The 15,187-nt window shown below is 36.4% G+C and overlaps 1 protein-coding gene across 1 annotated transcript in view; it reads left to right on the top strand.

Moving 5' to 3' along the window:
- Positions 1 to 15,187, top strand: part of NDFIP2 (Nedd4 family interacting protein 2) — a 67,600-nt gene that overhangs the window by 37,381 nt on the left and 15,032 nt on the right. The window contains 2 exon segments of the mRNA XM_035003199.1: positions 2,561 to 2,694; positions 8,921 to 9,014. Coding sequence (XP_034859090.1) covers positions 2,561 to 2,694; positions 8,921 to 9,014 — 228 coding nt within the window.

The following is a 15,187-nucleotide window of genomic DNA, read 5'->3' as shown; positions in this document are numbered from 1 at the left end:
TTTGTTTTTTTTTTTTTTTAAAGATTTTATTTATTCATTTGAGAGAGAGAGCACAAGCAGGGGGAGAGACAGAGGGAGGGGGAGAAGCAGACTGCCTGCTGAGCTGGGAGTCTGACATGGGGCTTGAACCCAGGACCTGGAGTTCAGGACCTGGAGATCATGACCGAGCTGAAGGCAAATGCTTAACCATCTGAGCCACCCAGGTACCCCTAGAATAGTTTTGATAATGGAGCATGCCATTTTTAAAGGTTAGATAATTTTCAGTTGTAAGACAAGTGGAGCCTGCTACCTAGGTGTTCAGTTATTCTTATAATCTATGTGACTCCTGGTTTCAAATTTTTATTTTTACATCTGTAATAAAATGACTGTAATTGAGCACAAGAACTAAGTTCTAGGAGTTTGTGTCTCTTTAATGAAAACCATTGATATTATTTTTCTTCAGTCTCTTAGTGTTGTATTTGAAGCATTGGCAGTACCAGTTTTCTGTGATTATGTTTTTCAGTAGGTCACTTTCTTACTGGTTTTACAGATCTAGCATCAGTAATAATAGTTGACATTTGTATAATGCCTTAGTTTACAGAGTCCTCTTGAATACTCTTGAATTCTGTCATATAATAGCAAGTAATAGACTTGCTGGGTCAGTTTTATGGATGAGAAAGTAGAGCTTCATAAAGTGCTTAAGTGGTTTGCTTGAGGTCACACAGCTTACTGGAGCTGGGACGGGAGCTCCTCAGATGTTAAATTTTCTGGTTGAGAACCGCTGCCTTAAAGGGTAGACAGAAAATAAGTAAAATTAACCAGTGAAAATTAAAGCAGTAGCAAAATAGTGCTCCTTCCCAACTTTCATCTGTTATCAGATAGGATATTTTTGTCTGTCGTGGGAGTTAGAACTTTTCGAAAACTCACATATCTGTTGTTAATGTAAAAGATCTCTCTTCTTGGATAATGTATGTCATTGTTCCAGTTTTTAAATTTCTAATTTTAATGTTAGTGCCTTAAAATTCATAACCATTGCTTTCACTTAAATTTTTCTTCTATTCTAGTCTTCAGACCTAAGGAAATCTATTTACTTGACTCTGTGTCGTGTTTTTCATCTGAATAATAAGTCATTTCTAAGAATATATGACTCCTGTGCCTTTTTGGTGGATAATGTTCAGTATTACACTGCTACTAGCATTGGGTTAAAAATTGCCCAGCTTCAGATACTTAGGTCTTATTGACAGCATTAAAAAAGCTTATTTTAAAGTCAGTATCTATTAAAATACAATAGGAAAAATATTGCTAGAGTGAAATGTATTTTCATGTTGGAAATGTAAGAAATTCTGATGGAGAAAATGTACAAAAACTCTAGGTAAAATGAGGAAATCACAGAACTGATGTCAAACATTATAGTATGGACTACTGAGAGAACCTACCTGTTTTTCATGGCAATGATTCTAGCATAAGTCTAATCAGTTTATTGACCTGTATGTATCATTTTACTTGTACCGCTCAAGTTGGTGATAAGTGATGCAGGTTTTTTTTTTTTTTTTAATTAGCATTCTGTACTTATTGTGTTACATTTCTGGAGATCATATTTCAAAAATAGTTTAAAAGTTGGGGAGGGAGAAATTCTTCATAAAAAGAAAATCTGGGCGCCTGGGTGGCTCAGTTGGTTAAGCGACTGCCTTCGGCTCAGGTCATGATCCTGGAGTCCCGGGATTGAGTCCTGCATCGGGCTCCCTGCTCAGCAGGGAGTCTGCTTCTCCCTCTCCTGCTCCTCCCTCTTGTGCTCTTTCTCTCTCTCACTCTCTCTCTCAAATAAATAAATAAAATCTTTAAAAAAAAAAAAGAAAATCTAAAACACTAGGTAGATACGGGGAAAAAAATGGGAAGAGAGGGACAAGAGTAAAAAAGAGCTAAAAATCATCAGTTGTTTTTTTTTTTTTTAGCAAAGAGAAATACTGAGTTTGCTGAAGAGATTCGGGCAGTTTCTTGAAACTGATGTGTAGAAAAATGAACCTCACATGTTACCAGGGCAGATACTGGGAATCAGGAAATCCCTGGGTTCTGCTACTTACTGGTTGTGCAATACTGGGCAAATTACTTCTCTGAACCTCAGAGTTGCTAGGATTAATGTATATAGAAGTGGCATATTAAATGGTTAGAACTATATAAGGTTTATTATTCCTGATATTTCTACTTTTTGGCTGTGAGATTATGAGCAAGAAAATTAAATTCTTTGAGCATAGCCATAGGTACAGAGGATGCTCATATGTGGTGCGTTTCTCACTCCCCTTGTACACAGATGTTTAGAATTTCATTCTTGGTATTTTTATTTTGTATATCAGCCTTTAGGTGATATTTATCAGTCTTTTCCCTTTATAATAAATATGGGGCTAAACTAACATATACGGTTGTAGTAGTAATTTATATGTTACATAGCTTATAAAATAGGACTACAAAAAGCAGTAACAGTCTTTAGTGGCCTGTTGTAAATTATTAAATTATGGTTTTGGCTGTAAAACTTTTATTAAATAGTTTGTTTTAATGGTTATCCTTTTTTAATCCCTTTCTTCAGATACAGAAGTTTACAGTGAGTTTTATCTTGTGCCACCTCCCTACAGCGTCGCTACCTCCCTTCCTACGTACGATGAAGCTGAGAAGGCCAAGGCTGCCGCAATGGCAGCTGCAGCCGCAGAGACAGCTCAGAGGGTAAGGCAGGCTGGTTGCTCTCTTTTGAGAATATCGTTACTAGTAATGTCAAAAATAGGTCTGAGTTTCAGAGTGTTTGTGCACATAGACTGTTTTTTAGTATCTTCTCTACTACTTCTTAGGTGGGTCATCATTTTTTGGTGAAATTGGCACTCTCCTATCCATTCCTTTACCTCCCATTTCTGTTTCTGTTTCTATTTATTTCTGTTTCTACCAATTTTCCTGTGTAGCCCATTGTAATTTGTGGGACTCCTGGTCCTTGTCTTTACCAGTACATTTCCTAAGTCTTGATTTTCTCCTCTCATGTGCTTTCACCCCCATCCCCTGACTTCCTCACTCTAGATACTCCACCCCATAGACCTCTTCTCTGTTGATGTCCTTCTTTCCCTCCTCATATAGTTTAGATTCTGTGATCCATAATTATAATCATAAATTATCTTTTTCCCTACTCATTTGTATATATTAGCAGAGCCAGTCTAGTGACTCCATGAATGAACTCAGTGTAGGTTAAAAAGCACAGAGAAATAAGTTACAAGTTTTTAAATTATGTTTGTCAATTCACTTTGTGTGTATGTCCCCTTTTACACATCCCACCCTAGAATTTTTGAATGATACCTGTCCTTTCTGTCTTCTCTTCCTGTCTCAGTAAGAGTCAGTGATATACATGTACATTACTTCTTGTTCTGGTAAAAGGAGTGACTGTCTCAGGAGTGAAGAATCAACGAGAAGCATGTATGCTATTCTACAGTCAGATAAAAGGTGGAAGTTATTTATATTTTATTTATTTATTTTAAAAGATTTTATTTATTTACTTGAGAGAGAGTGAGAGCGAGAGACCACAGAGGAAGAGAGGGAGAAGCAGACTCCCCGCTGAGCAGAGAGCCCGACAGGGGGTTGATCCCAGGACCCTGAGATCATGACCTGAGTGGAAGGCAGATGCTTAACCGACTGAGCCACCCAGGTGCCCCGTTATTTACATTTTAGTATGGCTGCAAGCAGGGCTAGAGTTTGTTGGCTTTTTTTCTTGCTTCAGACTTTAGAGATATCATTTCAGCTTCCTAGGTTCATCCCATGTAGTTTAAGAAAAGACACCAAAAATCACTTTACACAGAAAGCTAGGATTAGGTGAGGGACAAAGGGAGAGAAAACTGATTCTAGGTACAGCATTCTTCTTCGGCCATCAGGCTAGAGCCCAACAAATAGATTATCTGATAGGCGAGTGTTTTTTCCTGGATGGATTTTTTTCATCAGTCCATCCCTTTCCATGCCTGTTCCTGCTCCCATACTCCAACACACACAGAGTTAAATGTCAACATAAATAGCTTTGGGCACATAAGTAAAGACAGTAAGCCTCAAATTTATTATTTATGCCATTTCCTTCAGAGGGTGAAAGTAAGTCTTTGTTAATACAGTGGCATAAAATACAGCTCAGTCAATAAGGATTTTTGATACTTAGAGGAGAGAATCATAGAGAAGGAGCATAGATCTGTAGTGTGGAGTTTATCAGAATCAATTCTAGGTTGCTTAGCACGTACATGGTTATACGTGCATTATATACATGCATGCACTCTCTGTGAATGAGAAGGGCATAACTCCTTTCCTCAGGGAATGTCTCCCTAGAGACCTTGGAAATGACAAAGGTCCTTAACTCTGAAGAGAAAGAAGCAAGCATTGTCTTGCTCTCTGCAAAAAAATTTTCTCTCTTTTGGAGAGAAAACTGAAGTGTTTTCTATTCCAGCCTTTCATTGTCATCATTTCCAGTGTCTTGTTTTTAGAAAGTAATATGATCCCAGTCTGAATTGGAACATGTTCATAAGGAAAAGTTTTCCGTTTTCAACTGCTTCTGATATCATTGTAACTCCAGTTTGTGAAGATTGTGGAAAATTTCATAAAGCAAAATATAATTAAACAGAAGAGACTTACTTAGGTCCTTGTAAAGACTCTTTTAAATTCATCAGTTTCTAACCCAGGGCTCCAGCACCCTTTCTTCTACAAAAGATGATTGAGTATGGGTTTCTATACCTGATTCAGATAGAAAACTGGTCTGATTAGCATTTGAGTATGTATTCAGTTATAAATGAATTTCAACTGGGTGAGGTGAAAGCTTATTTCTTTTTTTCCCCTATTTATTTATTTATTTTTGATGTAGTGTTCCATGATTCATTGTTTGCGTATAACACCCAGTGCTCCATTCAATACGTGCCCTGTTTAATACCCACCACCAGGCTAACCCATCCTCCCACCCCCCTCCCCTCTAGAACCCTCAGTTTGTTTCTCAGAGTCCATTGTCTTAAATCCACGCTCATTGGGAGAATATAGGTAGTAGCCAGGAGACTTGGAAACAATACTGTTTTCTACTATTTCCTATTTCTAATGTGCAGGATTGCATGTAAATTATGGGATGATTAAATGGACTTATAGAAACTAACTCCTTTTTTGAAAAGATTTATTAAAGTGTGTGCGCTAGTGTGAGCTTGTGCTGGAGTGGGGGGAGGGGCAGAGGGAGAGAATCTTCAAGCAGACTCCCCTCTGAGCGCATAGCCCACCACCTGGGGCTCAATCCCAGGATCCTGAGATCATGACCTGAGCCTAGACCAAGGAGTCGGTAACTCAACCGACTGAGCCACCCAGGCGCCCCTGTACCTTGTTTTAAAGTTTGTCAGTAATTTGTCTTTTGACATAAAAACTAGGACTTTATAAATTGTGAGCAACTCCAGGATAAGGACTCTGTGTTTGCATTTCTAGCATCTTTCTATTACCTGGTACATATTTGGTATTTAATAGATTACAGTTTATTAAGTTGATGAAAGCTTTTTAAAAATTAGCAATGTAAGAAATTAGGAAGAAGAAAATACCACACTTGTTTTCTTATAGTTTCTCATTTTAAAATATTTTGGTGTCTTTTACCACTTTTAGGATTTATAAATTAATGTAGTTGGAATTATTATAGAGCTATTATCTTTTATTTTTAAGCATTTTATATAAATGTTTCTCTTTTAATGGTTTAGTGAAATTCCATGGAATCAATATATTATAATTTAGTGGCTCTTCCTCCCTAGTGAACAGTTGGATTATTTTCAGATGTGATTATGTGTCTGTGTTTTCCATTGTTGATGTTGTAAAGGACATCTTTGTGCATATGTTTCCTGTCTTCTTAAAAATGATGTCATATGATAAAATCTCTGGACTGATGTTCAAAAAAGAGTATGAAATATTTATATTCTTGCCCTCATGTTGACAGTGGTTTGGAGGGGCTCACATTGGGCTTTAGTGTTTATTTCTTGAATTAACTTGAAATTATACAACATTTTATTAATATATATTTAGTTATTGCCAATCACTGTATTCTCTGTAAGAGGGTTGCTTACGATATGTGATTGCAGAGTTTTAGGGATCTTTTTGCCTAAATAATGAGCAATATGGTTTTGAAAATCTTTTTCTTTTGGCAGTGTACATAGGGAGACTACCATGAATGTATTAGCATTTTCTTGACCAGTCTCCTGAGCCTCAGTTCCCACTGAGAAACACAAAAAGGGCCAAGTAATGTTTCCACACACAGTGTGGAACCCTGGATTTAGTGAACCCAGTATTTTCTTTTTTCTCTAAAGATTTAATTAATTAATTAATTTGAGAGAGAGTGTGCATGCAAGAACGGTGGAGGGGCAGAGGGAGAGGGAGAAGCAGGCTCCCCACTGAGCAAGGAGCCAGGATGCAGGGCTTGATCCAGGACCCTGGGATCATGTCCTGAGCAAAGGCAGATGCTTAACCAACTGAGCCACCCAGGCGCCCCGAACGCATTATTTTCTATTGGTCACTAATCTCTGCTCTGGGGAGAGACACTCTCTCTTCCAAAGCTGTCTGCAGTATAAGGAAGAAGGGCAGCCAGTGCCTCTACCTAGAAGATGTGTAGAAGAAACATGAAGGACTCATGGAGAATTATCTCCTGACTAGAGAGCCCACTATTGATGGGCATTTAGATTGTGTCTCATATTTTGCTCTTATTATTATTATTGCTGTAGGGCACCTGGGTGGCTTAGTCAGCTAAGTGTCTGACTCTTGATTTCGGCTCAGGTCATGATCTCAGGGTCGTGCTATCAAGTCCTGTGTCGGGTTGTGTGCTAGGCGTGGAGCCTGCTTAAGATTCTCTCCCTCTCCCTCTCTCTAAAAAAGCAAACAAATAAACCCAAAAAACATTGCTGCAGTGAATTATCTTTAATACATCATTTCTTTTAAGTGGGAATATATTGTATATTTGTACAATATATTTCAAGAGCTGGAATTGTTGGCTGTGTACATTTCTTTTCTTTTTTCAAAGTTTTTATTTAAATTCCAGTTAACATACACTGTAGTATTAGTTTTAGGTGTACTATTTAGTAATTCAACATTTATATACAAAACCTGGTGCTCTTCACAAGTGCACTCCTTAATCCCCATCATCTTTTTAACCCCCTTCCCCTCTGGTAACCATCAGTTTGTTCTCTGTAATTAAGAGTCTGTTTCTTGGTTTGACCCCCCCTCTTTTTTTTCCCCCTATGATCGTTTGTTTTGTTTCTTAAATTCCACATACGAGTGAAATCATATGGTATTTGTCTTTTACTTATTTGCTTAGCATAATACTCTCTAGCTTCATCCACGTCATTGCAAATGGCAAGATTTCATTCTTTTTTATGGCTGAGTAATACTTCACTGTAGATATACACCACATCTTCTTTATCCATTCATTGATTGATGGACACTTGGGCTATTTCCATAATTTGGCTATTGTAGATAATGCTGCTATAAACATTGAGGTGCATGTATCCCTTTTGAATTAGTATTGTTGTATTCTTTTCGTAAATACCTAGTAGTGCAGTTACTGGGTTGTAGGGTAGTTTTATTTTTAACATTTTGAGGAACCTTCTTCCATACTGTTTTCCAGAGTGGCGGCACCAGTTTCCATTCCCACGAACATTGCAAGAAGGTTCCTTGCTAGCACCTGTTGTATCTTGTGTTGTTGATTTTAGCCATTCTGACAGGTGTGAGGTGATATTTTATTGTAGTTTTCTTTTTTTTTTAAGATTTTATTTATTTATTTGACAGAGAGAGACAGCGAGAGCAGGAACACAAGCAAGGGGAGTGGGAGAGGGAGAAGCAGGCTTCCCGCCGAGCAGGGAGCCTGATGTGGGACTTGATCCCAGGACCCTGGGATCATGACCTGAGCCGGAGGCAGACGCTTAACGACCGAGCCACCCAGGCACCCTATTGTTTTCATTTGCATTTCCCTGATGATGAGTGATGTTGGGCATCTTTTCATGTGTCACTTGACTCTCTGGATGTCTTCTTTGAAAAACTGTCTATTCATATCCTCTGCCCACTTGTAAATTGCATTATCCAGTTTTGGGATGATGAGTTTTACAAGTTCTTTATATGTTTTGGATACTAACCCTTTATCAGATATGTCATTTGCAAATATCTTTTCCAGTTCCATAGGTTGCCTTTTAGTTTTTGATTGTTTGCCTCACTGTGCAGAAGCTTTTTATTTTGATGAAATCCCAGTAATTTATTTTTGCTTTTGTTTCCCTTGCCTCAGGAGACACATAGTGAAAAGTTGCTATGGTTGATGTTAAGGAGGTTATTTCCTGTGTTAGGATTTTAATGGTTCCCTATCTCACATATAGGTCTGTAATCCATTTTGAATTTATTTTTGTGTGTGGTGTAAGAAAGTGATCCAGTTTCATTCTTTTGCATGTTGCTGTCCAGTTTTCGCAATACCATTTGTTAAAGAGACTTTTTCCCACTGGATATTCTTTCCTACTTTGTCGAAGATTAAGTGACCATATAGTTGTGGGTTGTACATTTTTATTTTTGATAAATATTTCCAAATTGCCAGCCATAGAGATCATACCAGTTTAGATTCCACCACTGATTATGAAAATTCCTCTTTACTGTTCAATGCAAATGTGTCAGTCACATCTTTCTTGATATATTTTCATTAATCTAATGTTTACTTTTTATCTTTTTTTGTGTTTTCTTTTAAAATTACTCTTTTCAAGGGTGCCCATGAAAAATTAATACTTGCTAATGTTTTTGAGTATTTACTGTGTGTCAGACATTGTACTCATTGTATCATTTGTCTATACAACAAATTGAGAATATCTGATTTTATTTAAAATCTTATCTTTATACTTAAATAATAAAGGTGTAATTAGTTTTTTAGTGAGCTGTTCTAATGTTATGTGTTTTACAGATTCAGGAGGAAGAGTGCCAACAAAGAGATGACTTTAGTGATGCAGACCAGCTCAGAGTGGGTAATGATGGGATTTTCATGCTGGCGTTTTTCAGTAAGTGTTTTTTCATTTCCAAATTGTTTTTTTGCATATACTAGCTGTGTGTGTATTTAAAGTAGCATTGTGAAGAAAGGCAGATAGTGTTAATGGGTGACTACTTTGTTTTAAATGTAAATTGTTCCTGATATTGAACTGTGTGATCATATGATACAATAAAAATCCTAGTATTTAGTATACTTATAACGGTGTATTGCAGTCATTATGCTAGTTGCTGACTATATAGAATTATATAAGTATATTTAAGCTAAATATGTTTTTGCATGAGAAATGCTATGTGTCCATGCAGTGATGTAGGAGCATGCAGAATGAAACTATAAATTCTGCTTTTGGAGCAAAGGACTTCCATTTGAGTGTCTTTAAGCAGGAATAAGGGTTAGAAGAAATATTCTGGGCACCTGGAACAATGTGATTCGAGACACAAAAGAATGCAAATATATCTTGTTTGGGGGAATGGTAAGGAATTAGAAGACCAAAAACCTAAGTATGATTTTTTTTTAACATGTTGCAGAATTCTTAAATACCTGAATTTATAAAGTAGACTTTATACTTTGAGGGAAGACTGTGTTACAGTCTATTATTTCAGTTCCTAACACAGGGATTGGCAGATAGTATACTCAGTACATAATATTATGACACTTGAATTGTTTAATTGCTAAAATTAAGTTTTTGAAATCCAATATTCATATAAGTATATTTATTAGACTTAATATAGTAAATTTCTGCCCTCAACCTGGTTAAATGATCAAGCTCTCATAGAATACTGATTTAATTCATTTTAAGTATAAAATTTATTTTGATAATAAAACAAAGAAATAGTTTACTTATTTAAAGTATCATGTTCAACTTTAAAAATAGAAAATACAGAAAATACATACCTTGAGCTGAGTTACTTTTGAGTCTGGGAAATCACTAATCCTCCATTTTGAAATGGTTTCTTGCTTCTTTTCCTTCTTTCGTTTCATCTGCTGAAGAATAGAAGTAGATAACCACTCAGAAGTGGGTCGGTGAGTGGGAAAGCAGTTATATTTTTCTCTTCAAATTTAGTAAATTATGTTCTGCTTGGCAACCAGCTAATGTATATGCAATATTTAAATCTTGTGTCTTCAGTTAAAATTTGTAGTTAGATATGATGGTAGGTACCATGGAAGGGAAATGAACACTTTGACTACAAATAACTACTGTTTTGTACTATTAGTCTAGTAAATGTTAGTTTTTTTCCTTAGTTTTAGTTCAACGGGTAACCTTTATTATTCATAGCAGGCTTCCCACATATTTTGTTTATAAAAAGAGTAGCGTCAATATTAATTCCTTTAATGGTTATGTATTTTAAAAATCTTAATTGGAAAAGGAAATTTAAGTTTATTGTACTATATGTGTATAAATACCTGTCTCTTGGTATAAAAATGTGATTTGATACCATCTATCTGACTCAGAGCTTAGTGATATTTCTCCATTTCTGTATTTCACTTAATCCTACTGTCTTCTTTTTAGCGCCCCCCCCCCCCCTTTTAGATTTGGAAACGTTTTGATGATAAAACAGCGTTGCAAATGTTTGGTGACCTACACACTTAGTTGCCTTTATTTTTGGCCTGTGGTGGTGTATTAATAAGAATATATGTATTTAGTGTAAATTACCTGCTTTTACTACATTTTTACTAAATGATGTCTTTATAACTTATTTTTTTTATGTTCCGTATTCCACAAATACTGCACCAATATTATAAGAGTAAAATTATAAATTATTTTTGGACTTCATTTCCTGATACATTTTTTCTGGTAGGTTGTAGGCCAGTGTTTGAGTGTATTTGCTTTGGGAAGCATAGATTTATTTGTAATCACTACCATCTAGTGGCTATTCTTCAAATTGCAGCTTGCTATATTTTTCATGTTTCTTCAACTATCTAGTAGCTGTTATTTAGATTCTATTCTTTTTTCTATTTCTGTGGTTCAGAAATAGATTTTCTTTTTTAAATTTTATTAAGTTTTTAAATTTAATTTCAGTATAGTTAATACATGGTGTTATATTAGTTTTTGGTGTACAATATAGTATAGTGACTCAGCAGTTCTGTACATTGCTCAGTGCTCATCATAAGTGTACTCTTAATCCCCTTCACCTATTTCACCCCCCCGCCCCCCGCCACCTCCCCTCTGGTAACCATCAGTTTGTTCTCTATAGTCTGTTTCTTGGTTTATCTCTCTGTCCACACCCCCCCCTTTTTACTTGTTTTATTTCTTAAATTCCACAGTGTATTTGTCTTTCTCTGACTTATTTCACCTAGCATTATACTCTCTAGCTCCATCCATGTTGTTGCAGATGGCAAGATATCATTCTTTTTTATGACTGAATAATATTGCTTTGTGTGTGTGTGTGTGAGTGTGTGTGTGTGTGTATACATCTTTAGCCATTCATCTATCGATGGACACTAGGGGCTGTTTCATAATTTGGCTGTTGTAAATAATGCTGCAGTAAACATAGGGGTGCATATATCCTTTTGAACTAGTGTTTTCTTATTTTTTGGGTAAATACCCAGTAGTGTGATTACTGGGTCATAGGATAGTTCTATTTTTAACTTTCTGAGGAAGCTCCATACTGTTTTCCACAGTGACTGCACCGACAGTGCAAGAGGGTTCCTTTTTCTCCACATCCTTACCAACACCTCTTGTCAGAAACAGATTTTCTTTAACATGGTTTATAACTTAAACATTTCAGGTAATATAAATTGTGTGAATAAAACTACAGTGAATATCAATATTTCAAATTAGAACTTTTTGATGGTTTAATTCTTCCCTTCTCTCTTATAGCATCCACATTTCCATCTCTTACCGCTTGTAATCCTGAACAAGTTTACACATAAATTTGGTAAAATAATTGCATGTTCATGTTCAGAAAATGTAAAGAAAGAAAGATATGTATCCTTGATAATTTTTGCTTCTCATAATCCCTTGAAGTGTCAGAGCAGAATGCCTCATACATACTTGTATCTGATCTTCTTTTTAAGAGTTTTTAAGAGAGTGGAATGGAAGTCAATTATTTGTTAAAAGCTAGAAATTAAGATTTAGTCCACTGGATAATTAATAGTCTGCGGAAATGACCTTGAACTATAATGCTTAAAAATGTAATAGACTCTGTTTAGAAATTTTGTACCATGTGTGAATCTTCAGAATTGAAGAATATGCATACTATAGTAAAAATTAATCACCTGTATTATTCCCATTTGACTTTATTTTTATTTTTTTAAAGATGTATGGATTTATTTGAGAGAGAGCACGTGTGGGAGCAGGGGGAGTGGCAGAGGGAGAGGGACAGAGAGAATCTCAAGCAGACTCCCTGCTGAGCACAGCTCGACGTGGGGCTCGATCCCACAATCCCTAAGATCATGACCTGAGCCGAAATCCCAAGTTGGACGTTTAACTGAGCTCACAGGAGCCCCCATTATTCCCATTTTAGACTTGAGGGAAACACATTTAAAGACATATTAAATCGTAATTTTAAAAGGAATTAGAATATTGTTTTGAAATGTGAATTCTGGATTGTAAGAAATTGCCAAACTGTGTTACCAAAGTGGCTGTGTTACCACTCTGCATTCCCACCAGCGGTGAGCGAGTTTCTGTTGCTCTGATCCTCACTAGCATGTGGTACTGACAATTTTTAAAATTATAGCTGTTCTAATAGATGTGTGGTAGTATCTCATTGTGGTTCAATTTGCATTTCCCCAAGGATTGATGATATTGAGCATCTGTATTCACTAATAAGCAGTTCTGAGCACCTACCATGGACAAGTCATAAAAGTTAAAACTCTTAAAGAGATTGTCTAGGCATCACACATACTGAAAAACAATACATTGATGACATGTTCTGTCCAGATAGAGCTGGGTTTATAATTATATAGCTTTTAGGTGATGTTGTAGATGGTAAGTGAATCCAGAAAGGGAACACTTAAGAATTGTAACTGTAGGGCACCTGGGTGGCTCAGTTAAGCGTCTGCCTTTGGCTCAGCTCATGATCCCAAGGTCCTAGGGTTGAGCCCCGCATCAGGCTCCCTGCTCAGCGGGGAGTCTACTTCTTCCTCTCCCTCCTTCCTTCCTCGCCCCCCCCCCCCGCTTGTGCGCGCTGGCAGACACCATCTTAACCTGATGAGAGTTGGCATCACCAGCAATAAGACATAACTAGATCACTGCCTCCTGATATGATGCACTGAGAAGGGCACATCATTCCTATGGTATTCTTAAAAAAAAAAAAGAAGAAGAAGAAGGGGAAGAGGAAAGAAGAAATGCATAACCTGAATCTAATCATGAGGAAATATTAGGTAAATCCAAATTGAGAGACATTCTACAAAACCAGTCCATATGTAATGTACGGTGACTAATGTAATAATAAAAAATTAAAAAAAAACAGTCCATATTCTTCAAAAGAATCAAAGTCATAAGAAACAAAGACTAACAAACTGTTCTTCAATTAAGAACAGACTAAAGCGGGCGCCTGGGTGGCTCAGTTGGTTAAGCGACTGCCTTCAGCTCAGGTCATGATCCTGGAGTCCCGGGATCGAGTCCCGCATCGGGCTCCCTGCTCAGCGAGGAGCCTGCTTCTCCCTCTGACCCTCCCCCCCTCTCATGTACTCTCTCTCATTCTCGCTCTCTCAAATAAATAAATAAATCTTTAAAAAAAAAAAAAAAGAACAGACTAAAGCAAAATGGCAATGTAAAATCTTAAAAAAAAAAAGTTTAAAAAGTTTTAAATTTTTAAAAATCTGATACTTGTTTTAAAAATAAATGAAAGTCATAAATGAATATACATATAATACTAACAATGAGCACTTATTTCTCCAATCACAGAAAAATTCTTAATACATACAAATGCACTAGGTTTCAAAGACATCAAGTTCCTAGACAAGGAATCAATTTCACTAAACTTAATTCTGAACTGCATACAGGTAAATTTCTCTCTTATTCTCAAGCAATTCTCCTCATTTAAACAATTAGCCATTAAGAAAGACATGATGCTAACAATTTATTAGTTTTAAGACATTTCAGCTAAATTATAAGCAATGAGATGACCAAAACAAATTTTTTCTTGTAAACAACATAAGTTTAATGCTTCACAAATACTATATGAGTTTCTTAAGGTACAGTTACAATTTTTTTTTTTTTAAGATTTTTATTTATTTGAGAGAGAGAGAAAGAGTACATGAGAGGGGGGAGGGTCAGAGGGAGAAGCAGGCTCCTTGCTGAGCAGGGAGCCCGATGCGGAACTCGATCCCGGGACTCCAGGATCATGACCTGAGCCTGAAGGCAGTCGCTTAACCAACTGAGCCACCCAGGCGCCCGCTTTAGTCTGTTCTTAATTGAAGAACAGTTTGTTAGTCTTTGTTTCTTATGACTTTGATTCTTTTGAAGAATATGGACTGTTTTTTTTTTTTTTTAATTTTTTATTATTACATTAGTCACCGTACATTACATATGGACTGGTTTTGTAGAATGTCTCTCAATTTGGATTTACCTAATATTTCCTCATGATTAGATTCAGGTTATGCATTTCTTCTTTCCTCTTCCCCTTCTTCTTCTTCTTCTTCTTCTTCTTTTTTTTTAAGAATACCATAGGAATGATGTGCCCTTCTCAGTGCATCATATCAGGAGGCAGTGATCTAGTTATGTCTTATTGCTGGTGATGCCAACTCTCATCAGGTTAAGATGGTGTCTGCCAGCTTTCTTCACTATAAAGTTTTCCCCTTTGTAATTAATAAATATCTTGTGGCTTTTGGAAATTTAAAAGTAAAGTGTTATTAGTTAAAGGATAAACTGTAGTGTACAATACTGCTTTCTAGGTTATCCTGCTACCCTCTTTATGTAGATTGGTGGTATAATAAAATGATCACTGGAGAGGTGAAAGACTTGGGTGCTCCTGTCTTACCTATACCTCTTGCTTTGTGAGTTTATGTGGCACTTCACTGTTTTAAGTCTCAATTTGTCTTTCTGTAAATGGAATTAATTCTGACCTTGCCCTTCTTAAAAAACTAATGTGAGGATCAATTAAATTAAAATATGTGAAATGTCATAAATCATAAAGTGCTGTTAGGTGAAGGTAGTAGTAATGTTCTCCTTCCCCATCCTTACCTGAGCATTCACCTTTTACGTGGTTTAAAGTGATTGGTAGCCTTCTTTCAAATGTC

The sequence above is a fragment of the Mirounga leonina genome, unplaced genomic scaffold (genome assembly GCF_011800145.1).
Source record: "Mirounga leonina isolate KUSES-001 unplaced genomic scaffold, KU_Mleo_1.0 Mir_127, whole genome shotgun sequence".
NCBI lineage: Eukaryota > Metazoa > Chordata > Mammalia > Carnivora > Phocidae > Mirounga > Mirounga leonina.
Note: the sequence above shows the minus strand (reverse complement) of the source record. Positions and strands in the feature narration are given on the sequence as shown.